The 27,158-nt window shown below is 38.8% G+C and overlaps 1 protein-coding gene and 1 long non-coding RNA gene across 16 annotated transcripts in view; one reads left to right on the top strand and one right to left on the bottom strand.

The window, feature by feature from the left end:
* The window catches only part of Dtna (dystrobrevin alpha), a 354,245-nt gene extending 335,689 nt beyond the window's left edge, over positions 1-18,556 (top strand). For 12 of the 15 annotated variants that reach the window (XM_033757543.1, XM_033757533.1, XM_033757537.1 and 9 more), the window contains 5 exons: positions 9,822-9,981; positions 12,408-12,497; positions 13,343-13,502; positions 16,056-16,188; positions 18,508-18,556. In XM_033757543.1, the coding sequence (XP_033613434.1) occupies positions 9,822-9,981; positions 12,408-12,497; positions 13,343-13,502; positions 16,056-16,188; positions 18,508-18,525 (561 nt within the window). In that variant the 3' untranslated portion in view covers positions 18,526-18,556. Of the gene's footprint in view, positions 1-131; positions 496-9,821; positions 9,982-12,407; positions 12,498-13,342; positions 13,503-16,055; positions 16,189-18,507 lie in introns of those variants that run through there. The other 3 variants (XM_010638075.2, XM_010638077.2, XM_010638076.2) reach the window with 1 other exon arrangement.
* The window catches only part of LOC104871956, a 40,094-nt gene continuing 14,131 nt past the window's right edge, over positions 1,196-27,158 (bottom strand). Inside the window, exon 5 of the long non-coding RNA XR_004514794.1 lies at positions 1,196-1,266. This is a non-coding gene — a long non-coding RNA (uncharacterized LOC104871956). The remainder of the gene's footprint in view (positions 1,267-27,158) is intronic.

Below are 27,158 nucleotides of genomic sequence, written 5' to 3'. Positions count from 1 at the left end.
AGTGGCAGAGGCCTGGACCTACCTTCAAATCTGTGTTGACCTTTCCTCCATCTTGCCTTCCTTCACACTGTGTAGATGCTCTTATGGGAACCCTGGGTAATCTAACTGTTATTGATTCAATCTTTCTGTAGGAAGAAGAACTGAAGCAGGGAGTAAGTTATGTCCCCTACTGCAGGTCTTAACTAACAGTGGAGGGGCCTGCCGTCCTGCTGTTTTTCTCATTGCTTTTGCCTCTAATGTATGTTCATGCTTCAGTTTGGAAAGAAAAGAAAAATTATACTAATTTGCTTCCTTTTCAATGTAGTGCTTGAATTCAGATTATAAAATTTAGCATTTTTATAACTATCACCAAAAGAAGAACTATTACATCTTTTAGAAGAGGGAACAAACTATAATTTGTTGGAAACATGCTAGATCTCCAGTGTATCCATTTCAAATTAGTTTTATGCTTTCTGAGTTGATCAGACCCTTCTCTTAATAGAAAAACACAGTCACTAGAACTACACAGAAGTTAATGTTGTCTTAAGACCTGCAACACGCAAATACACATCTTCACGTCCTCTCCATGAATATTCAGTTCAGCTTCTGTTCTGTTGAAAAAGTGCAGAAACTTTTTGTAAGAATCCCCTACCATCTAATGATTACCAGGCCCTGTCTCTCTCCCTCTGTTTACCATAGTGTGCTCAATCATGTGAAAGACTGTACCAAGTAGCTGACTGTCCCTTCTCATCTTTTTGGTTCTGTCCCATAGCAGAATCCCAGATGTTGATTGACAAAAATCCCTATGAAAAGAAAACTTTCAGCCTTTCTCATCACCAAAATTTTCCTGCTCTGGGAGTTCCCAAGGTCATTACATACATTTTTTTCCAAGTTAGGGGCATTGTGTTTCTTTAAACCTTGTCATAAACTGGAGCCCTCTGTCTAGCCCATATGGTCAGATTCAGAAGCCAACAAAGAGAGTAGCATACTCAAAATAATAATAGTAATAATAATAATAATTAATTAATTAATTAAATAGAGGCAAAAGAAAGCAGCTTTACTGTTCGGTGCATGTACCAAACTGTATATGACAATATATCCCACTTGTAAGCATTATTTAAAAGTTTCAGAGCATTTCCATGGATCACTTAGAAATGCAGCCTGTCCAATTTCAACATACCTTTTAATTCTTCTGTATGCTCTTTTCTATTATTCATTGTGTGTTTGTGTGTAACAGAGAATGTTTGCAAAAATGCTGAACACATTTTTATCCTTCGTTCCCATCATCTGTAAAAAAAGGAAAAGTGTTTAATCTGTAATGACAGACAATAAAGACAATGTACTACATTATTTTGTATTTTGTGGAAACAATTACTGAATTTAAGTCAAATTTTAAAGAGGGATAGTCCCTTTGGGGTGGACAGACCACACTGACAGCCTGTATTACCACCCATAAAGGCATAAGTGGGGATTGCTACTGTGCTTCCAATACACTTAGATCATGGCAGAGAAAATACCTTTCACTTGGTACTCCTTGCAAACGGCCTCTTTCCTTTCCTGTCTCTTACTTGTCATGTGCATTAAAAAGATAATTCTGCTCAAATACAACCTTCCTCCTCCTAGTGAAAAGAGGACAATCACCCTTAGTCAGTCAGCCTTACTTCAGACATTTCCCTTCCGGATCCTTTCCCTACCATTTCCCAGGCAGTACATTCCTCTGATCAGGAAATTCATAAACAGAGGCACAGAGCCCAGCCAGGCAGTGCCCTTAAGGTGACATCACCGCTGTCTCGCCTTTCTGTCCCCTCGGTTCCCCTTCCAGCTCAGGTACCTAGGAAGGTCAGCCTGCAGCATGCAGTGGGTGGAACAGCATTGGGACTTACAGGTCCTTAGTCAGTACCCCCAGAAGTCAGTAACAGGTTTCTGGGAGGGAAGTTTGCTTGTTTCACTCATATCCCTTTCCTTTTATACGTAAGCCTCTCTTCAAAAAAGGACCTGAGGCAGCTTACAACAAAATATATGAATAGTGACGTCCTAAAACAGAAATAGAAAAATGTAAAACTAAGGGAAAGGAAATGTAAATATGTGAATCATAAGGGCCAAGGGTGTTCCTCAGAGCTTTCTGACAATGAACCAGAAAAAGGAAAATATGACCTGTGGTTCTATCAGTATTGGAATGCCACTTCTCAGGAAAGCAAACTTTCTGTGGCATAAAATATAAAAGAAAGTCTTCACTTGGAACTTTATAGAAGTACTGAATAATAAAATGGAAAAACAAAGTCATAGATTTCATGTGGCTGTTTCTCATACTGACTGACCTTCAGTCTAAATTAAAGACAGAAGTCAAAGTTACAGCCCTATAGAGGCAATTCCATAAAGAAATAAATAAGTACCATCTATACCTATAGACTGCTCCTAGTATAACATGATCTAAGAAGAGAATTTAGAGGTTTTAGACCAGCATACGCTTCTAAATTCCGTCATTTATGAGCCTTCCTCCTCTGGGGACATTCTCTTTGAAAAAAATCAAACTTTTAAAACCCCACAAAAACAAATTGTGCTTGATTTAATAACCTCTACTTGCTTTATCTTAAGTCTGTGTGGTTCAATGTAGTGTTTTATTATACTGGTATATATAATTCCTACTTATACTGTTTCTTGTATAAATGCATGACTTTATCCCCATTGAGGACATAACATGATTTTTAAAAAATAGTGCCTGTAATATGACTATTATGATATCACAAGCAATAAATTCTTTTTTGACAAAACTTGAACCGAAGTTATCCTACCCTCTTCTTTGTGTATCTTTTAAGAGTTATTGAAGGGGCCATAAAACGTGCACTCATAAAAAGTTTAATAATGAAGGCAGCTGGGGTGTAATTGCAGTAACAGTATGTTCCAGAGTTTCTGGTATCTTTCTAGTTCCAAATATTATGACCAATCTAAAGCCAAGCATTTGACTCTTAGTTTAAGTAAGATCTCAGTAAAAATTTTCTTAGAAAGATTACTTGGATTAGACCAGCATTACAGTGGGCCCTCCTCTTCAGTCACTGTAAGATCATGACTAAGTGAATTAACTTTGTGATAATTCGTTTCTATGCCTGGCTCATAGGGTTACTGTACACATTTTAAAAGATAATGGACATGAGTGCACTCTGTAAAAGCACTATATGAATCTCTGAATATGCGTATTTAGATGCACACAAAGGGACTCATAGTTTACACACACACATTCGTTTTTCTTAATTACAGTGTCTCCAATAGGGGAAGAAATTTGAACAAGACTTTTAATCAGTTCTGATTCCTTCTAATGGCTTTTAATAATAGTAAATGGTAACTTTAATTTAGAAAAAAAATGACAGAAGCAAACCAGTAAGATCATCTCTTTTCATTTCTGGTAATGTCAGATATTATCCTAGATGTGCTAATACCTGGAGACTATTGCTGACACCCATTTCTGTGTAGGTATTTTTAAACAGCCAATATAGTAAAAGGCTACACGTGTCAAACATTCTTTACAATGTGAAACACAACGTTGACTATCTTTTCTGAAAGTTTTTATTTATGACATACATTTCTCTGTGATAGAGATGTGCAAGTTACACATTTCAATCAAGGATCAAACTTGTTTGTGTTTGTTAACAGGAATTTCTTTTTTGAATTTATAATAAGAATTCACTTTGAAAACTACATTTCAAACTTTTTAATCAAATTGTTCCTTATTTGAGAGGGGTATATTGTTGCTATTCTGTTAAATAGTAGAATCATTTTAATTTGATGGAGGGAACTCAAATACCATCCCAAATTCCATCTCCTGGCCCAGTCTCTTCTCTATTTTTTTTTTTTATCTTCTCTATTTTTAACCGGATGGTACATTTAACTCAGGAAATTGTAGTCACTCAGGTTCTTCTTCTTCCAAACATACTACGCAATATGATCAGGCCAAAAAGGAACAATTTGGCCAGCCTGACTTTTACCTCCCTTTTTTTCCCTTGCTCATCCATCCTGTTTAATGGGTTTTCTGTGGAGTCCTGAACCAGTCAAAATGAGGGAGGGAATAATTCACCTTGTAAATAATCAACTGCAATATAAATATTAATATTTAATTTTCAAAAATATACCCTCTCAGAGTCTCTATCTTCTGTTTTATTTTAAATTTGAGGTTAATTCTAGATAAATAAAAATAATTGCTCTGCTTAAAATCTTCAGTTGGCCCTCTACTCTAGATCAGGATCCATTCCACCCTACAAGCCCCAAGCTCGGCTCCTCCCTTCCCTGCTTCATGTTTTCTTACTCTCCACAGGGAACCTGGTGCTTCGGCCCCACTGATCTCCCTGCCATCCCTTGTATGCCGCTCACATATCCCACGCCTTGATTAGGCTATTCCAAAACCCGGATGTACTTCATCTTTCCTTCCTGGAAATCTCTACTATTAAGGCTCAAGTCAAATAACACCTACTGCCTGACCAGTATAGTTTGTATACAACAAACCCTTTAAGATGCCAAATTGTAGAAATTATCTTAAGTACAGTGATGGTCAGTGAACTGTGTTAGAAGAAATGTGCTACACACTAGGTACAACCAGGAATGACCAGCACGCAATTGTAGACAAACCTAAAAGGCAGACTTGGGCGGGGTGCATAATGCTCTGCGTTTCATTAAGGTAGGCTAGCTCAGGCTCTAGACCTTTGCCTTTTCCCTTGAAACATTCTTCATTTTTAGAGCTGAATAGAAATCAACATACTTCCTGGAAAGAAAATTTATGGATCTTTTCAAACTTTTTAAAAATTGATGCAACAGCAAGTTGAATGAACTCAGAGAGTGGCATGTAGAAATTAATTTTTCATTTATTCTCTAGGAAGAGGGCTATTTTAAATTTGGCAAGTGTGATATATGTTTTCCTTCTTCCATAAATCAACTCTCTCCTTGGAAATTTTAGAACTATTTATTGATCTGCATGGGCCATCGTCCCTTAAATCTTTGCTCCATTAATCACTGAGTAATTTCCAAGGAACAATGCTTATAAAAGTTATTCATACTAACTCTTCTAAAGTTGTTAGCTGATGTCCATGTTTGATGATCAGGCCAGAGACAACCATCTACAGGGGTCATCACCTGTGAAAATGAAACTCAGTGAATTGCCACTAAGAACCCAAATGCAAAGGGGCATCTGCCCTATTCTAGTGACCTTCCAAGAATGGAACAAAAAGAAAGACCAGACAAGGTGTTTTCCACAGTAGGTGCTAGGAAGGTATTGTGTTTCAAATTGGGTAGTGTCCCAACAAAGAAAGATTGAGCTAGGATCTATCAGTCAGCCAGCATCTACTCCTGCAAGTCTGGGTAAAGACTGAATATGACTTGGGAGCTGGAAAAGATGCAACTAGATGTTTTCTTCAAGGCAAAATCTTCTATCTAAATTCTTCATGTCATGAGACTGCTTGAAGTTGTGCCAATTAGAGATTCATTTGGGAAATGGTAGCTATTAGTCATTTACACATAGATGCAATTTAGAGTCAGTTATTTTTTCCCCTAAACACATCACCACCATCAATTATTTTTCTCTTTACACAGAACCACTAATGGAAGCTTTAGAGACAGGAAGTAGAAAGGAATAGGGATACCTGGTTTTGCAGATCAGATATTAAGCAAGGAGAGACAGAGTTGAAATGCTTCAGACACACACCTGTAAGCAGAAGTTCCCAGGAAGGAGAGTGGAAGGGACCACCTGTATGGTTCTCTTCATAAATGCTTTACAAAGGCAAAGCCCCATGAGTGCCCTATGCTGGAGAACCTGGCATAACAGGTGCATGCAGGGCTGGTATCATAGAGCAAAATATTGAAATATCCTCCACAATCACATGTCTAAAATCACTGGATCCAGATATGTTCTAGAATTCAGGATACTGCAGATTTTGAAGGACAACATAAGCCAGGTACCTTATCAATGGCCTCATTTTCCACTGGCCAAATTCATTATGAAACAACCTGTGTTGTCAGAGCTTCTTAGATTTCAAAATTGTAGGTTAGAGATTGTGGACTTGTACTTCTGTACTAGATTTAAAAAAAAACAAAAACAAAAAACCCAAAGGTTCTCCTTCCAACTGGCATCCAAACCTCTTCCATGACCCAGTAACTTAAAGATATTGCCTGGCCCAGCAGGAGGCCCAGGATCCTATTCCAACTGGGAATAAGCCCTGGGTCTTTTCAGCCTCAGGTTGCTAAAGCTTTGTAAATTTAGTGAAACAGAGTGAGAAACGGCATCTGCTGTCCTTAAAAGCATCTGTGATGTTGTAGAAAAGCCCTGGGTCTATAGTCTAAAGGCTGAGGATCCCTTTTATCTCTGCCATCCACTCAGTCAAGGACCTTGCTGTCAATCTATAAAATGAAAATAATAGTACCTTATATGGTTAAGAGGTTTAAATTAAGTATTGGGGGTTAAAGTGCTTTATACACTGTGAATTTGCTGTTCTAGTATATCACGATTTCTACTGCCATTAGAAAATGAAACAAAACAACATATATAACATTACTTTATACACTAACTTATATACACAACTTATATTTCACAACAATGAAATTGCATTGTTATTGTAAACTTTCCTACCATTCTGGCTCCCTGGGGTTATGTGGAAAACTCAGATTATACATCCAAGAGGAGCTAATTTCTACAACCACTACTCTGTCCCTCTTCCTGCTGTGACTGGTCCCTTGGCAAAAAGACAGATAAGAAAAAGCCAGGAGCCCTGCTGAGGACCCTGGCTTGAAAAGCATGCACAGGAGGTGTGGCCAGATCAGGGTACCCAATCAGCGTCTGTCTCCTTTGAAGGACACTTCTCTAGCCATAGTACAACAAGGTTCCTATTTTCCATAGTTCTCAGAGCTCTGGGCTCAGCACCAGCCCTGCCACTCTGGCTCCACCTCCAGAGAGCAATTCTTTTCATTCTCTGAGCTCTGGGATCCACAACTGCACATTGAGAATGATGGTGCCCACTTCACAGGGTCACAGAGAGAAATCAATAAGAATGTATGCAAAGCCTTTTCAACCTCATAAAGCACAACTCCTATGTGAAGTTAACTGTTATGGCACTGGCAGCCAGGGACACATGGTAGCTCAGATGCAGAGTTTCAAGGCAATGGGGCTGAGCTACCAACCTTTGCTGGGAAAACCATACTCTTCCTTGAGTGGGATGAGGAAAGCAGGCTGCAAAACATCACAACTCAGCCAAGTTCTCTACCCTGAGCCTGGACAGATCATTACAAGGTACTGTTGAGAGTGAAAGAATGGACAACTCAGCCCACTGGGCATCGCAAGAGTTTTTTTTTCTGTGCTCTGTTCTGTTCTGTTTGTTTTTGATTCTGGGTTTTCCTCAATTTATAGATTTGATAATTCTGTGTGATACTGAACCCTGGTGAGCTAACCGCATGGTACTGTACAGGATTGATGTTGTATGTTTTAACTTCAAGCAACTGAACCCAAACCAAAGATCTAAATAGAATATTCCAGAGCTCTGCTCTCATAGTGCATGTCTAGGAATTTGAATGGGTTTGAATCTGTGGACCTTACTATAGAAGAGTTTTCACTGTATCAGGCCAGCCCCAATACCGGGGTGGAACTTATGTGAACCCCTAACTTGTTGTGTATGCATGAAAGTCTCCATGCATTTTCTTACATGCATGTTTGACTGTCTTTCTTTGTTGACTAATTTTTTTTTCTCATTGAGTTTATTGGTACATTTTAGGTATGCAGTACAGTTACATTCATTACTGGGATCTTGTACCTTTACATGACAGGTCTTGGTTCTCATTTTTTCCCCTTGTCCCTGCCCTCCCTTCACTCCCTCTTCCCCTCCCCATTTACAAACATTTTATTTCCATTTTTTCATTTTCTCCTATTTTTTTTCTTTCCCTTATTACCTTTCTCCTACCCTTCCCACTTTCCCTACATCTTTAGCCCTTTCTTCCTATTTCACATAGTTGACTATGTTGACTAATTATTAAAGCAGAAAGACTGTTTTCAAGGGACCTCATACAGACAAAGCATTAAAATTGAAGATGTGATTATCTCAGAAAGGTCCCATGCTAAAGATTGTGATAAAGGATAAGGAGTTTTTAGTTGTTTTCTACTCTTGCCTTTAGTCCTTCTCTTACCCTATGATTCTTACTTACTCTCCTGCTAGAATAGTGCTTTATCATAGATGAAGAGAAGTCCATTTCCTGCAGGAAACAGTAACCAAAAATGAGAAACCAAAATTTTTGCAAATGAAAACCATAATGAACCATCACTTCACTCCAGTAATAATGGCTGTTATCAAAAAGACAAAAGAGAAGGAGTTCTGGCAAAGATATGGAGAAAACGTTGTCTCCAAACACTATTGATAGGAATGTAAATTCTTACTGCCATTATAGAAAATAGCATGGCCATTCCTAACAGAATTAAAGATAGAACTTCCATATGCTCCAGCAATCTCTCTACTGGGTATTCATCAAAAGGAAATGAAATCAGTATGTTGAAGAAACACCTACATTCCCAGATTTATTGCAGCACTATTCATAGCAGCTAAAAGATGGAAAGTACCCATCAGTTAATGAATGAATGAACGAATGAATTTATAAAAACAGAACAAGGAAAAGAGATGACTTGTCTTACAAGAAAAAATAGAATGTGTGGCATTGATACACAATAGACACTATTCCACCATTTAAAAAAAGAATGAAATCCTGTCATTTGCAACAACATGGATGGGAATGGAGATCACTATGTTAAGTGACATATGACAGACACAGAAAGACAAGTACCACATACATGATCTTATTCATATGTGGAATCTAAAAAAGTTAATCTCATAGAAGTTGAGAATAGAATGGCAGTTTCCAGAAGCAGGGGAGAGTAAGAGGAAGGGGGAAACAGGCAAAAGTTGTCTGTGGGTACTAAATTTTATAATTATAGTTGGATATAGTTATAGTTAGTTATAGTTAAAGCTAGAGAGTGAGAAATTCTGTTATTCGATTTACAGTAGGATCACTATAGATATAACAATTATGTACTTCATATTTTAAAAAGATAAAAATAGGACTTTAAGTGTTTGTAATATAATGAAAGGTAGATGTGCTTTACCTGGTTTAAACATTGCATGATGTATACCTATATCAAAACATCACTTGGTATCATGTTAATATGTACAATTTTTCTATCTACCAGTTAAAAATAAATTTAATTAATGAAAAAAGAAGCCAAGATTTTTTGTCCTCTTAGCCATATAAATCTCTGATCCACAGAGCAATTAACAAAATCAGCTGTAACTGTAAAATGGAGATAAATAATTTATTTGATTTTATTTTGAGACTTAATATGCACAATATTACTACATGATTTCTGCTGTGGATTATCCTCTAAAGATGATGCCAGACATCAACAGACAAGTTGAAAACTTTAGGAAGCAAATACACCATATCCATTTCAAACAGTCCCCTAGTTTGTGTTTAAAACTTTTTCTTTAGAATCTTTTCATAGTACATAGACTTCCTTCATAGAGAAAATATACACATGTTGTAATGATCTCTGTTCAGTAACAGCTTCTTATATTGGCACATGTCATATATTATAGGGCAATGCTGTACTAATATTCTTAGCTTTCAATAATTAACCCAAACTTCAGAGTATATGTGATAAAGCCCTGAATCATCTGCACTACAGCTTAGGTTTAAGATGGCCATCTCAGTTCCCTAAGAATTCCCCTTGCTTTGAAATTTCATCGTCACTGTTTTTAACATAGGACCTAGACATTGGGATGGTACGTGGCATTTTCCTGGAAAATTAATAACTTGCATTGTCTCTGCAGACCCAGGGGGCAGGCTCCCCTCGCTCCTCCCCCAGCCACACCATCAGCAGGCCCATCCCCATGCCCATCCGCTCAGCGTCTGCCTGCTCCACCCCGACGCGCACGCCTCAGGACTCTCTCACAGGGGTAGGGGGAGATGTCCAAGAGGCGTTTGCACAAAGTAAGTGCTTTTGTGTTTTTGTTCTGGTTGGCTTTCAGTGGCAGATAAGTCACCAAGGTCCAAAGAGTGGTGGAGATTCATCAGAGACACACCTGGAACCAGGGGAGCCCATGGCTGTGCCAGAGCCTGTCTTAGACACTCCTGTGCTGATCTGCTCCTCACCTCACCATTCTACCTTCCTTTGGCTCCCGTCGTCCTGCCTCTAAATAAGCCTTCTTCATAAATCTTTGTTCTTCAAGTTACAGGAAATATTTTAACCAGTCTCCCAGGAAACTATAAATATAATCCATTTTAACATCCATGTCTTCCCTTAAAGCAAAGAAAGTCAAGGCTGAGCTTAAATAACCCCATGTCTTTAACTGTGAAGTGATAGAGGAAGACATGCATGATTTTGATTTCCTAGATCCCCTGTTAAGATGTTCTGAAAGTTGTATCCTTGCTTGTATAATACGGGGCTGCAAGGTCGGACCTCCACAGTCAACAAAGGAGAGCAAAGAGGGCTGGAGGTAACAACCAGTTTTCTTTGTGGGCAAGGAGTAAGGAGTGCCTCAAGGCGAGTGACTTCACATTTTTCTTACAATCACTTTTACATTCACAGAGTATAAGAAAAGAAGAAAATTCTCCTGTACACTCTTTCAACCAGGTCAATCTCATTCCTAGAAGTAACCACTACTAACTTCTCAACTTTATGTTTCTATTACAAAGATATATATTCATTATGTATATAGATACATACTCTTCGCCCACCCCGACACACAGATCAGGTCATGTGTTGCATTTGTGTTTCTTAGAATTAGAAATGTATCCTGAACATCTTTGAACATCCTCGCATAAAGATGAATGGAAAAGATAGACATGTTTTAGTTTAAATTTTAAGGCAGAGGGCAGCATAAACAAAATCAAAGGACAAAAACAAGCATGAGGAAATGATTTCCAGCACATGTGACAGTCAGTTTTCATAATTTCCGATATACATAAAGCATGTAGAGATCAGTAAGTAAATGACACACCCCATAAAAAGATAGATGAAGGATACAAACATGTAGCAGAAATATAAATTACCCAAAAATACATGAAAAACTGTTCAACCTCACAAATAATTGTTGGAACACAAATTTTAATAAATATCACCTTTTTCCTAGTAGATTTTTTTACCACTGATAATATCCAAGGACATCAAGATTGAGGAAACAGACACTGTCATCCATAATACATGGGGTCAAAAACACATTTTAATGAGAGAATAGTAGACCTTCTACTCTAGTATGAAAAGAGAAGACTCCTATTAGGGCTTTTTCTTCTAAGCACTGAATTTAATTCAAAACAGTTTATGCAACTGACAAGACAACTTTAAAAAAAATTTAGAAGGCAAATATCCTTTCTCCAAATCATGTTGTACAGACTTGGTATTTTAAATCAACTTGTGCTTTCTATTATAATTAATGTACCTATCTAATTACTTTGAGTTTTTAAAATTTAAATATATGTATTACTTTTCTTAGTTAATATTGCTTTTGGGGAAATTACAATGAAGTATGGCCCCAAGGCACCCCTTAGCTCATAAAATGCTCATTCTACATAATTGCATTTTTCAGGTATTTGAAATCTTGAACTTTTCTTTCCAAATATATTTTGCTAATTAGCCTTCTGTTTCAACTTCACTTTATCTCACTCCCAGACCAGTCCACAAATATCCACTTAACTTAGTGTTCCTGAAATATAAGAATAATATTTTTCTTCCGTAGACTATGTTCCAATCTAATCTGATCCAAATTCCACTTCAGGGTACCAGACATGTATGTGCTCATGTTGTGGGAGCAGGAGAAAGAATCCTCACCCATTTCTCGTCCTTTAGAAGCATAGAGTTCAGGGGCTTCCTATTCCCAGGAGGTCCTGACCTGCTGGGAAAGTTCTAGAGGCCTTGATAGGGGACCACACCTGTGTTGACAGAGATCATAATCCAGTGTCCTCGGCCACAGAGCAGTAGCTGGAACCAAAACAGTAGATAGGAATGTGTAGGTCTCCTGGCAGACTAGAGTCTTCATCTGTGTGTTCCTAGGAAGGGCATGTGCACATGCTGGTTTGCCTGCCACCCTCCCAGTTTGTGCCAGGTCACCCAGAATTATGAATGCCCTGCCCTTTCTCTTTCAACATTGTCCCAATTTAGACAATAAATTATATGAGCCACTGTCTTTAGCCATGTCTTCTTATATCAGGGGCCACAGCACAGTAGCTTTTGGGGGGGGTTTTATTTGTTTGTTTGTTTCTGTTTTTGTGGTCAAGACATGAACCAAAGCACCTCTGAAAGCGAGAAATATCAGAACTTTTGTTGCAAAAGGCTGACAGTGGAAATGCCAAACAACATAAAAACTGTTGGTAAAGGAATATCTCAGGTTTCCTAAATTATTGTTTCTTCTTCACTGAAGGCTCAAGAAGAAATCTAAGGAATGACTTGCTAGTGGCAGCGGATTCCATCACGAACACCATGTCCTCTCTGGTGAAAGAGCTGAATTCGGGTGAGTCCCTGGTGCCCTCTCACCTGTCTGCTCATGACAGAGGAACCATCCACCCAAGGGTCTCTTCAGGACCTGCTCATTGTCAAATATAAAAGAATATTTTAAAGATCTATGTGATGTTCTGTTGGTATATTCAGGTTTAATGTGTCTCCATCTATTTCTTGCTTTTTTTTGGCACCGGGGATCAAACTTGGGTCCTTGAGCTTGTGAGGCAGGTTGTGGCACCACTGAGCTAAAACCCCGGCCCTCTCCATCTATTTCTTAACACAAATCTAGCAAGATATTTGCTAGGCTGGACTATAGACATAGCTGAGATTACAACAACTATACAAAATACAACTTTTATTTTTGTTAAATCCTGAGCTTAAATTTCTAATAAGAATTAAAGTAATTGGAAATTGTTGCTTCTATTTAAGATCATCAAATAGGATAAAGTAGCAGGATTAATGAACACACCACTATCCTAACAAATAATAGGGTTATTCTTGTGGTAAGTCTCATGCACTATTAGTTCATACTTTTATAGTTCTTTGAAATAGCAACTGCAATATTTTAGGGTTTTATTTTCTAAATTAGAGTAAGATTAAGTAAAATAATTTTAATGAGGGCTTTTTATGGAAAATTCCTCATAATGTTTTTGAGATAAAAAAGAAAATGTTGCATACCAAATTATAGTAATTTGTGTCCGTATGATTCTTATTTTGAAAAATATTGATTTGACTAATGTACAGTAACTGGCTAATGTTTTATACAGCACATGTTGATTTATGTTAAGTCCAGTCCTTTATTTGAAGGTCAATAAACATCTAACAAGTCATTCTTTATTTCTTCAACTGTACCACTAGAAGTGGGGAGTGAAGCAGAGAGTAATGTGGATTCTGAATTTGCACGGACTCAGTTTGAGGATCTTGTTCCATCGCCCACCTCTGAAAAGGCTTTTCTAGCGCAAATCCATGCTCGAAAACCTGGGTACATTCATGGGGGAGCTACCACAAGCAGTGACATGTGAGTATAAGAGTCTCCATAACAGAACAATCAATGGGGAGCAATAAAAGCCAAAACATGGTTGTTTAGTCCTTTACTTTGGAAAGGAACGATCCAATTTCCCTTTCTGCCAAAACAGTCAGGGAGGTGCTACATTTAAAACTGACTCAGGGACTATTCCCTACTCCACTCTTACACTTACCGGGGAGTATCAGTAAACAAAACCAACCTGTGCTGATTGCACAGATGCTCCTCAACTTAGGATGAAGGTATATCTTGATAAGCTCCTCAAAAGTTGAAAATATCACGAGCCAAAAGTGCATTTAATACAGCCAAGCTATAGAACATCCTAGCTGAGCAGCACAGCACCCTGCAGAGTGTCTATCCTGTGCACTCCTGACCAACGTGGCTGACTAAGAGCTGCAGCTTGCTGCTGCTGCTGCTGCTGCTGCTGCAGCCCAGCTTTGAGAACAGTATTTACTGCACATCAGTAGCCTGCCAAATGATTCAGGGTTCAAAGTATGATTGCTACTGAAAGTACACTGCTTTTTTTCACATTAAAATTTCATTATAAAGAGATATCTGACTCTCCCAAGAAGACAACTCTGCAAAGATTTTCACCCTAGTAGGTTTTTGTAGCTTGACTTGAGCCTGTACACTCAGTAATGTTCCCATTAGATTTAGCTGTGACCCTCAACTTAAAGTAGCAGAGGGAATAGAGGCTGAGAAACAAAGGCAAAGCTAGCATTGAGCCGCAGAGCCCAGCATGGGAAGGAATAAAGCAAAACAAAAGAAGGGAAGGAAATGAACTCTTTGAAGCATGAGTTTCATGGAGTTGTGGGAATCATGGCTAAAGGCTGAGAAAGGGAACTGGAAAACATTAAAAGATGACAGAAGGGTGACACTTACTGTGAAAAGTACTTCGGACTAGTCTACAAAAATAAACTGGCTATTTTAAAGACCTGGAGAAGAAACTAACCAGAGGTCTTTCTGGTGTTTTGGCTGTCAATCCAACAAGCAAGTAAAGGACCAGCAGCAATCATGGAGAGTTATAAAGAGGCCTCCTTTGAAAGCCAGATGTGAAGCAGCAGCGTGTACAATCAGAACAAGACAGTTACAAAGTGATTTGAAATGGCAGCGTGCAGCTGCTTCTAATTTTAGTTTGCTTTCTTTTCCTTTCCTCTATATTTTAGGATTGCTTGATTTGTTTGTTATTCCAAATGGGGAATTGTCATCCATGTTGTCTGGTAAATACATATCTCTTTGACTTGTTATTGTTAAGCATTCACATGGTGTCTACCTAAAAATCTTTTGTGTCAATCCTGAAATCTAGAATTTATTAAAGACCACTATCATTACCAGTCTGCAGTGCCTGGCATCCCTCACAGTGAGATCAGTTACCACCAAGTGACTGGGGAGTGTGGAAGTGGATGTCGACAGGGGCCTCACAGACTCAATATCAGGCCCCATCCCTCCAAAAATAACGAGAATATGTCATACAGATGTAAATAAGCCTGAACGGTGATTTAAGTTCCAGCCCACAAACAATTTCTTGAAAGAAATGAAAATTTTAGGGAACATTTTAATATCTTTACTGTCAAACATTAAGTATTGCATTGTACCTGAGAACATTCTAGTCCTGTGATTCAGTTAGTGAATTTTCATTCAGCCCCATGAAGCACCTTATGCCTTCTAGGCTGAATATATGGAGATAGGGTCTCATGTTATGGGTGAGGTCATTCTTACCTATTTCATAGTGAAATTAGACCATTTAAATGGATTTTTCAAGTTCAGAGCTAGTATAAAATTTTAAATTCAAGAGCTATGGGATAGAGGATGAGCCTGCTTGGCATTAACTTATTGATAGCCCAAGACTTAATTCTACTATAAAAATAAATCCTTTGTGTATAACACAAAGAGAGTTTAATTAAACTGGCTATGCTGGCCCATCCATGTAATCTTAGCATTCTGGGAGGCTGAGACAGAAGGATCATAAATTGAAGCCCAACCTGGGCAACTTAGAAAGACCCTTATTTATTTATTTAAAAGAGTTAAAGTGGTTCAGTGTATTTGTACCCCTGGATTCCTTCCTCAGTACTGCAGAGGGAGAGAGAAACACATTATGAACAAATGTCCTTAAGCATTATTTCACTAGAGGGCTCACTCCCCTTATAAAAATTGTTCTTCAATTCTATTTTTTTAAAGCCCTTATGTTGGGACAGCTTAATATTCTTTCAAAAGACAAGTTTGTCTTTTTTTAAGAATATGGAGCACGTTAAAAAAAAGAAGAAGAAGAAGACTATAGAGCACGTAGAGGGGCCCATCCATTCTCATAAACCCTAGAAAAACATAGATGAACCTATTGCCATGGAAAAAAATTGTGTATGACAAGATTTTTAATGATCTATTCTCCAAACCTCCAACATTTAACAAATTTTCCTTAAGATAGAAGAAGGGAGAAAAGTAAGTTGGAGAACCATAGGAAAATAAATGTACTAACTACAGCTACCACATGAATCCCACTCATACTTTTTTAAGATTTTCTCCAAAATGCCATCTGCACTTTATTCCCAGAGCTGCTGAAGATGGAGACCCCTATGTCCAGCCAGAAGAAGAAAACTATGAGAATGACTCAGTCCAGCAGCTGGAGAATGAGCTGAAGATGGAGGAATACCTGAAACAGAAGCTGCAAGATGAAGCCTACCAGGTACAGAAGTCAGGTGCCTCCACCCCACCTCTACCCACAGCCCAGGCCTGGTAGATGAGCCTTTCACGTTACTCCTTCCTTTCACCATGCTTTCCAGAACATCCTGAGGGTACTCCTTAATCTGTGCATTCCAGACAGTAAAAATTTTACAGTCTTTTTTCAGCACAAAGATTGAACTCAGAATCTTTGCACTGGGCTGCATCACCAGCCCTTTTTAAAATTGCTTTTATTTTGAGACAGGGTTTCACTAAGTCACTAATTGCACAGGATGGACTTCAATTTGTGATCCTCCTGCATCAGCCTGCTAGAGCTCTGGGATTACAGCCATGCCCCACATGCCCAGCTTTACATATTTCTTATGGCTGTCACTCACCATGCATTCTTATTAGGTCTGGTTTGGAAAGTGAAAAGGAGGTCCATGACATTAGTGAAAAAGTAGCAACTAATAATCGAAACTCCTCTAAGTATTAAGACGCTGTGTTTTCATAAATGAAAAAGGAAAGCTGGGCATGGTGGTGCACACCTACAATCCCACATATTTGCAGGTTGAGCAAAAGGATTTCCAGTTTGAGGCCAGCCTGGATGACTTAGGGATACTCTATTTTAAAAATCAGAAGGCACTCGAGATGTAGCTCGGTGATTGAGCACTTTGCTAACTTGTCCAGGCCCTTGAGTTGAGTCTTCAGTAGAAGAGGAGGAAGAAAAGGAGGAAAGGGGGGGAGATAAGAGAAAGAGAAAAAAGAAGAGAAGAAGAGGAAGAAGGAGGAGGAGGAGGGAGGAGAAAAAGAGACAGCAACAAGGAACGGAGTATAAGGAAATTGAATAAACATAAGACCTCCTCCCTGATGTATCTGTTGTCCACAACCTTCTCCAATGCCCATCTCATGCTAATGTAGGTAAGTGGAAGGGTGACAAGACTTACTGAGAAACATCAGGGGACCTTTTGGCCCATGTTCAGCAGGGTGAGGATAAGACAATCGTGAGATAGCCTGGAGTGTATTAACCCATCTGATAATTCATACACATGCACATGCAGCTAAGAATAAATGTGATTAGTCACTTACCCTGAAGGCAGTGCAGTTTCCCCTGGGATGGTTCCATGGCCTTGTTTATTTCTCTGTGTGCATCCTTTCTTTTCGAAACACAGGTGTTGTTGAAGGTGTGTTGTTAGCTCAGGGGTTTGCCTGCTGGAGACCTGCTGGTCCCTGGCCAGTGGGTATTGTTTGCCTGTCAGACTTTCTATCCAGTGGCTACACAGGCTTTCTCCACATCCTCAGGACAGCAGTGACCCTCTCTTACTCTGTTAGTCAATGACAGTGAAACTGAGAGAATTGTCTCCTAGTTCTTGTATATTTGTACATTAAGCCTTGAGATAGTTTCCCAAGAAGAATGTAGCAAGAAGAAAACTAAAGCCCTTCAACTTCACTCTACAGGACAAAACAAAGTATTACCTCTTTGAAATGTTCCAATGGCCTTTCAGTTTAACAGCCACATTTCAGAAGAAACCAAACTGTCATTCTAATTATACAAACAAGTGATAACATATATGGAGCCATGCTCCTATGCTACAAAACATAGCCAATTGCAAAGCCATGGGGTGCACTCTTTGTGACTTCCATGGCTCCTCTACAGAAAAGAATTGGCCTGGAATGAAGCTGGCAGGACCTCGATGGGACTCTGAGGGATGACATTCCTACTAGTACCTTAAGGGGCTCTGTGCAAAGAGGGAGCGAGATGAGTCTAAATAATCATTGTTCTGGTTCATGCTGTTAGAGACGCCTGTTATGCCTTCCTCTTTGAGCTCATATCAGTTTCCAGATTTTGATGACAAGAGTAATTGAAATTCTAGAAGTTCTTTTAAAGAGAGGCAACCTCTCATCATTCCATATCAAGTATTAGATTTTTATGTATTTCAATGAATTAAGAATTTAACCTTAGATGAGTAAACTGAAGAGAAATTGTATTGATATCTTAAGATTCAACTGGATTTTTGGCCATTTCTGGTAAGTCTTCAGCTCCTTGTCTCTCTCCTTGCCTTTCCACACCTGGTGACTTCACTGGAAAGGTAGAAACAAGGCTGAGAAAAATGTAGCAAGCCCTTGTGTCCTCACTTGAGACATAGTATGCCCTGGAGAATGCTGCAGTGGTTTTCCTTGAATGTTCTGTGGACAGACAGTGATTGATGGTTCTGAATGCTACTTTCATTCACTGGACTCTTTCTGTCTTTGTGCATGGCTTCCAGCCAAATAATTCACCAGCTTGACTGCATCACTGACTTGACATGTCACCTTTCTTGTTTGTGTCCTTTGTCACCCACAGGTCAGCTTGCAAGGTTGAATGCAATATCCTTTTATCACTCTCCTCTCAAGTAAGTACCCTCTTGTTTAGGAGGAAACATGGACACTGTACACTGAATTCTGATAACTTGTAGCCTCAATTCACAATCACTCTGTCATAGGTGTTTCTTTCTGTGTGATACAGTATCCTCCTTTCCTGCTAAGATCAAAGAATCATCTCACTTTATAGAGTATGTCACTATACTCCAGCGGAAATTTCCCAAACTTCTTTGGGAGTTGACTTTTTTTACTTTGTTGATTAGGAAAATTTTCACAGAAACAGCAGAGATACTCCAGAGGCCTCTTTGGCTAGGAAACTAAGGTAGCCCCATCACCAGTGCATCTGACATCAGAGTAGCCACTCTTTAACACTTGAAAAGAAAAAGCTTGGCTTGCTCAGCATCTCTAGATAGATCATCCCCTTAGTCATGCTGAACTCGGCGTCTAAAAAGCCAAAAGTCTGTACTTTAACAAGTGAAAGCAAAATCAAGTTTCATTAAAGAAATGAAAGAATCAAAACAGAGAAAAGAATTCTGCAGCCTTGTACTTTGGAGAAAACTAATTCAAATGTATCATGTAATTCAGAAGGATATAAACTAATTTATAATAATATTTATGTGTTATGTGATCCCAACCCAAGAATTTACCTAAATATATGTAAAATGACCAGTACTTTTTAATGTAGAAAGAATTATACATGGCTGGCAGGATCACTTCAATGCAGTAATCTGAAGCTTGAACTCTACAAGAATGAATTTCAAATATGGGTTTCACCAAATCTTAGCAGCATAAATTTAGGCAAATTATTTGACCTGTATTAGCCTCAGTTTTACACAACATATGTCGTAATATCTACCTCAGAGAGAAGCTGTACTCCCAGGAATATAGTCTTTGAAGTGCTTAACACAATGACAGGGACACTATAATTTATTATGAACATACACAAATATTCCTGCCACTAAGCTCCATGTTTTCTAAGCAGTTTAATACCTAGAGCTGCTGTTGCAGCGCTGTAAGTGTATGGGAACCCCTGAGACTCAGAACCGGCTGGCTTGCTCTACTTCTATAAACAAAGTCCAGACAGCCACATGCAACGATGATTTGAGAGACCTTGGGCTACACTGTCCCATATATCTAGACGGCTTCTCTGGCAGGAGCTAATGGCCATTTAGATGGACCCCATTATAGTTCAAAGCTAATCATTTCCCACAGTAATCTGGGTGCAGTGGCCCCAGGACTTGTGTCTATTACAGATATACAGTCCTTTCCAACCATGGAATTCCAATAGTGCAGTTGATAATAAACTTCGCCTACTATGGTTGCTACACTAAAACATGATATATATATACATACATATATATATATATATATATATATATGTATATATATCTTCTATATCTCAATTAGTAAAGAGCATAGGTTAGCTTGGACACTACTGACCTCCTGTCTGAATCTTTGGATGAAGATTAAGCAAAGTAAATTTTCACATAATTGCTATGATGACATATACTTTATAAGCTGTGAGGAAATATAATTCTGACCACATTCTATGCTTCCTCCCTTAAATTTGAATGTGCAATACCACATTCTCTCTGGATTCATTATGACTCAAGTGGAAAAATTCCCAGGAGCAGTTTCTGAAAATATCCACTCCAGTTATAACAAATTTAGTCTCAAAGGAGCAAGCCTTTTCCTTTAACAAGTAGTTCCTTTCCCTTCACTTCAGCAATATGGTTGTTTTTCTTTTGTATATGTTTAAAGATTAGTGGCTAATTCTTGGAAAAACATTTCTTTTAAAAAAAGAGCTTTTATATAAACTTACATAAAATTGGCATAGGATTCTTTTTTTGCTGAAAGTGAAATTTTTCAGCACCCTGAAAGTTCTTAAGACATTTTAAAATCTTTTGTTGAAAATTGGGGAGTGAAAAATTAAATAGTTGTGACATCAGCCATTTTATTGCATCAGCTACCCTGGCTAGTTGGCAATTCCACAAGACTCTAAACAGAACCAGCCTGTTGCTAAATCAGCCACTTAGGCAAAATTCATTTAAAATCAAATAGAACACTACAAAGGCTAGGGGCTTTTTATCTTTGTAGCTATTCTATCCTACCATAATTTTTCTTAATGTAGCCAAGAAATACCATTGAAATTTTTAAAAGTTCATACTCTTAAAATATTTTTGTTTGGACTTTATGATTGTGCTAAAAATTATTCCAACAATTATGCATCTCTTATCCACGGATCCTGAGCTGATTTCATCATCTTCATGCCAGTCAGCCATCTGCCATGGCCAAGCCCTACATGGGTACAGAGCAGAAGGTGGGGCACTAGAGACCTAGATGGCTCATCCTCTGCTCAAATGGCACGTTAGGCCTATTTGGAAATACACTTATACCTAGCAAAATACTAAGCAAGTAAACAGCGTACCTGGCTTACTGCTTTTCCACTAGCCATCTTTGAAGAAAGAGCATACGTAATGGTTAGTCCTCAGCTCAGTGTTCTCCATTTCGGCCCACTCTCATTTGGATTTGTTCCTTTTTCATCCTCTGGCCACATAGTGTATCACTGTCCTTGACCAGTTACATCAGAACCACAGAAAGTGGATTTTGTTTTTTAAAAAAGTCCAGAGAGCATTGTGATGGTCAATATTTTCTCCTTCGTTGCACAAAGGACAACACAGATATTTCTGTTCATGTTACTCACACTTTCCAGATAGCTCAAAAACCCTTTAAGAAAGAGACTCAACAAGAAGGACTTCCTGTCCTCTCTTCCAGAAAGTGTAGCAATGCACATTGTCTTAGGACATCTGTCCCTAATCACCTGATTGGCATAGGAAGGAAGTACAGTGTGTGTGTGTGTGTGTGTGTGTGTGTGTGTGTGTGTGTGTGTGTGTGTGTTGGGGAAAGGGAAATCCTAAGATTCATAACTCTGATTTAGAAACAGTTTTCATCTTTTAAAAAAATTACACATTCCTTATTCCCAGGCAAGCTATAGTCAGACAGATGATGAAAGTAACATCAAAAATGATGATGATGGAGAGCGATGTATCCACACAGAGGAGGAAGACAGCAGCTGGCAGCAGCCTCGTCGAGGAGAGGAGCCACCCCACCCAGCACTTCCCGACAAACCCCACTCCTAAAGATGTGTTCTGATGCCATAGTGCAGCTAACTTTTTGTTCTAAAATTTGTAGTTCATAGGTGTGTGTTTTAGAAGGGGAAAAAAGACTTCTGCTGTTTAAAGCTAATTTATCAGCTACATCTTCTGTAACATAGCTCATCCCTGAGAACCCATGCTGCTGTTACACATGATGGCAGTATTAACAAGCATTTTAAACCTTTGCACATGATACTGAACCTGTTCAGTTTACAATCACAACATTAACACTATGTAGAGCTAGAAGTTTGTTTTCTGGATTCTTTCAGATTTTAGCAAAACAGTTTATTATACACTGTACATTTTTTTCCACTGCAATTGGAAAAAAACAACCACTTGCAATTATTCACAAACCCTGAAGAATTTAATTCCTGAGTGTTCACACTCAGATTCCAGAAGCTGAAAAGGATCTTTGGTCTGCAGATGACACCCAAGTCTCTGTGAGCAGTGACTTGAACAAAACACCAGGAATAATCCTTTGGGGCTTCTTCCCAACTTGAGGTTGTTTTCTTTCAAGGTATTCTAATGCGTCAGCCATAGAATTTAGTGTAAATATTTTTTTCCAAACAGATAATCATGTTCAAAAAAAGACAACATTCAAATTATATAGAATCTAGTTTTTAAAATCAGCACAGATCTTCTTAAAAACTGTGAACTATGTTTTGAAATACTCATTACTAAAGCTATTTATAAACCACAGGTGCCATAAGATCCCCAAACAGACTATGCTCCTCCATGGTCTTGTTCTTCTCGTCTTAGCTTTAGGAAGCATGTCTCTAACAGCACCACGGAGTTCCCCTATCAGGTTGTTTGGAGGCCTTCAGCTTTAATTGTACAGGCTTAAAGTGCGCTTGCAAACGTTCACTCTCTTTGTATTTCTGAATGTTTATTGCCTTAGCTGGCCACCTGGTGTCCTGCATGCAGCATTCTATGGTCATGTGAGACAAGCTCTTCAGTACTGAGCTGGGATTTTGCATTCAGTGAGGAGCTGAAATGCAAAAGAACTGTCAAAGACAAAAGGATAAAAGACTCTGTTGGTGGTCCTTTATGCAGGGGCCCTTGCTCTGAAGACCTCCCTTAGGGATTCCAGGGAAAATGCAAAAGCAGTCTTCTGTTTGTTTCAAGATCTGAATTGGAGGGACCCCCACAACATATTGGACATATTATACTTAAATTAGCAGCTTCTCTGGAATTCCCTGTTTTCTTTTAAAAGAAAAAAAGAGAACATCATTATAAAACAGTCGTTCTCAAAATGTAGCCCACACCAGCATCATCAGCATCATCTGAGGATAATTTAGAAATGCAAAGTCCTCAGTCCCAGCCCAGGCCTGCTGAATCAAAAACTCTGGGGATTGGGCCTGAGAGTCTCTGTTTTAATCCGCCATCTAGGTGATTCTGATGCATGCTAAAGGTTGAAAACCACTGCTTTACAGTAAACGGTAGCAAAAGAAAAATCTTTGAAAAGGCCTTATTCAGAATGAGTAAGAAAGGTTCTGAGTCAACTGCGATACTTCAGCGATTCAATTTTGCTTCGGGGCCTGGCAAAATCCTTCTCTCACCCCACATACCTGGTCTACATTGAAGGGTACCTGGCTGAGAACATGTGTTCTGATAACTTCATAACTTTTCAGAGGCCTCTCAAATGTTCATGTCTCTGCCTTTGGTCAGAAACCATCTCCTTGACTGCCCTTGGGAACAAAATAACTTTCCTCGGGGATAGTAAAATGCTTGACTGGCATCACTAAGGACTCCATCCCTGATGTACTTACTCATACCTCCCTCCAGAGAACCCTCCTAACAGATGACCCTGAGTCCAGGCTAACACCAAAGTGGCACAACTACATGGTTCTCGGATTTCTTTGCACACATGGATTGTATTGTGGGTTTTGTTGGTATGTCTTAATGTTCATCTCTCTTCCACTGCCCATCCTCTGTGAAACCATACCTCTCTAGATGGAGCAGGTGGCCACTGGTGCCTCATACTCAGTACTAAAAACCACTACATCTCAGCTACCTACATTGCTGTCAGCTCAAAATCAGAGCCAGGTGGTTCTTGAGCTCAGAACTCAGAGCCTGCAAATGGTAGTCAGCTACTGACTGGACTGAGTTGACATGTGTTGTCTCTTTGTGTTTCTACATCCAAATGTTTGTTTAAGATTGGGACTGTTCTGCTGAAAACCTTCCCCTTGTCATAGTTTCCATTGCCAACCAACTCCATCATACGGGTGTTGATACCATCGTACAAAGCCATTGCAAGGACTCTGGAAACTGCCACCAGTGACCAACTTCTGACTAACCAGCCACCTTTTCTTTCTCTTAGCTCCACGTCAGCACTGAGACCAGACTCAAGCACCCCTGTCCTGTAACCGAGACAAAATGGCGTGTGTTGTTTTGGGTTTTCGTGGTTTTTGGTGGGTTTCTTTCATTGGCTCTCCAAATTTACTTTTGGAGCCTATTCTAATTATAAAACCAGCAGGTTTCATCTGTCCTGTCCATTAGATACAATTATGTCTTAAAGGGGTTGTTTCTTTCCTGTTCCATGGTGAATTGCACATCCATCTCCATCAGAGCTGATGGCCTATTAATGAGCACTGGTCTAACACAGCCAACCCTCCCCACAGCACCATGTTAGTGGAAGAGAGGAGGAGGGAGAAATCTACTGTATAGGATTTAGGAATCCGTTGTGGTTAGTCAGGATGGAAGTCGGGGTAAGTTTGGTTGGTCAGAGAGAGATGTGCTGGAGATTGTGAAAATGGATTCTCAGATGATCTACTCTAAGGCAGGGAAGGTTCATTTGTAAGTAGTAATGTGAACTGATATGCATTAAGAGTGTGGCCTTTGTTGTGATATACTATGTATTTTCTTATATGCATGAGCCAAACTGTTGCATCATGATTTAGCACTGATGTCTGCTTTTATTTTGATTACTTCATCCTCTCTTATCAGTTCTTGACTGTTAACTATAGATAGATCTTGTAAATACGGCAACCTTTGGTTGCTGCATTCACTTTAGTTGATTCCACACAAGGAACCACAAACAAGAACTCCACTGTGTCCTCAGAAGAAAGGGCATTTTTACTTTTGAACCAAAAAGTGAAAAAAAAAATCAGAAACATTACATCTTGAGGCTAATTATCTGTAAGACATTTTTAATTATGACTACTATAATTTGACACCATTTTGAATAACCAATCCAGAGACACTAAAGATTTCACAATATTCATTGGTGTTATAACAAAACTACTATCATATGGATTTTTTGTATTGCTGTTAAGTATTGTGTGTGTGTGTGTGTGTGTGTGTGTGTGTGTGTGTGTGTGTGTTGGAACCTCCTGGGGACATGTTATATTTTGAAGTGATTAAACTATTTAATTGTGTGTCTATATTTTGGAATGGAATTATTTCTTCATTAAAAATGTTTTTAAAAACACTATATCATGCATGGTTTGTTCCTCGGTTTCAGTTAATATCTCCTAAAGCAACATAGAATCAGTTTGTTTCAAGAAAAATAGGACATTGTTTGCCATATGGAGCAGGAACCACTGACGGAATCTTGAGCAACTGAGACAAAATAGCCTACCTTCACCTGTAAATATTTTTGGGGGAAATTATACATAAATGAGAGAGAGAGAGACAAAGAGAGAGAGAGAGAGAGAGAGCCAAAATAATGCATACACACTTTAGCAGTTCACCATACTAATAAATATCTGGAAGTTAATGGCCACTACTTTGAGCACCTATTGTAATTATAGAGGCCAAAGGTAACTTGTATTAATCTTAATATCATGGTGTCACAATAAATTTAGTATTAAAATATTTATACAAGTTTTTCTATTCCTGATGTATATACTTTTGGGGGACTCTGTATATAGATACCTTTCTAGATATATATAGATACACACACACACACACATACACACACACACTTTAATTTCAGCTGATGGGATCATGGGAATCCCTGAATTTATAGCAGGTTAACGAGAAGGTGAATGGCTTCACTGACTTTTACCTGTGATCTTAAGTGGAGCCAGTCTTGTGGAGAATCTTGTCCTTCACCTGTGGGGTGTGCTCTGTCTCATGTCTGGAAGGCATGATTAACCATGTTGAATGCAGCTGATAGGTCAAGTAAGGTAAGAACAAAGAATCGACCCATCACATATGCATTCAAATGAGTTAACGTAAATTTTTTAAGAATTTCTTTCATACTTCCAAGAAGTCCTATATTCTCAATGAAATCTTGAGAAGCACTGAGTGAATACTCATGCTTATTTTCCTTCTGAGAGCCTTGGGGGAATTGTGCCACACAGTAAATATGTTTCCGTGGCTGATGAGGTCCCAGGACAGGTTTCCATGTTCTTGTTCAGGACAAAGAATTGAACACGACACACGACAGTAAGGAAAAAGTAGCAACGTGTCAAGAATTTCAAAGGAAAAGGTTATGTCCAGAGCAAGCAGGCTCATGCTACCACAAGGGAAGAAGATGGCCTGAGTGCTGGAGGCATGGCGGGTTTAAGAATTTAAAATGTTACTCTGGGCCTAGGGCATCTCTCATTGGGTCTTCAGAGCATGACTGACAACATGATTAACAGGGTGTTGAGTCATAACAGTTGTATCTACAATGTATGCCATTTCCCATGGTTCACTCTGCTATAATCATATGTATGAGATGCAGTCCATATGTATAAACCTTTAACAAGCTCCAAGTGAAAAAGGTCATTATACTTCAAGTTGGCAAGTCCAGCACACATGCATCCTGGTTTGGAGTTTCATAAATTTCCAAAGATCTTTATTGTTCTTATTTCTAGGTAGTGAACCTTAGGACAAAGGTCAGAGGGACTAGCCCTGGGGCATTGCTCATTTTCAGGTGAATGGAGGAGTGTTGTCCCATAGCCCCAATTATACTATCAACAGAGTCCAGCCAAAAAATTTATACACACTTCTGCAGTTTGCTGTACTAATAAATGTCTGGAGGTTAGTGGCCACCATTTTGAGCACATCTTATAATTATAGAAGCCAAAAGTAACTTGTATTAGTCTCATGATGTCTCAATGAAGGAAGTATTAAAATATTTATAAAAATTTGTCTTTTCTTGGTTGTACATGTTTTGGCAGACTCTGTATATTAAATCCACAGAGTTGCCTGCCATCTCCACACACCCTCAGGTGCCAGTTCACATTCCTCAGTCCCATCGGCAGATAGCACCCACAAAGACAGCACTGATGAGGTACATATTACGATAGGCTCCTAACAATCAAGTCAGATCCCCTAATGATTCTTCAAATGGCTTTTTCTAATGAAAAGGGTATATAAATTTTGGGGGGGAAGAGGAGCCTTTCTTTTTTTTTTTCTTTATTGAGTTTATTGGTACAATCTAGGTATACAATACAGTTACATTCATCATTGGGATTCTGTACCTTTACATAATAGGTCTTGATTCTCATTTTTTCCCCTTGTCCCTGCCCTCCCTTCACCCCCTCCT

This window comes from Fukomys damarensis, unplaced genomic scaffold, assembly GCF_012274545.1.
Source record: "Fukomys damarensis isolate Sample0158 unplaced genomic scaffold, DMR_v1.0_HiC HiC_scaffold_30, whole genome shotgun sequence".
Taxonomy (NCBI): Eukaryota; Metazoa; Chordata; class Mammalia; order Rodentia; family Bathyergidae; genus Fukomys; species Fukomys damarensis.
Note: the sequence above shows the minus strand (reverse complement) of the source record. Positions and strands in the feature narration are given on the sequence as shown.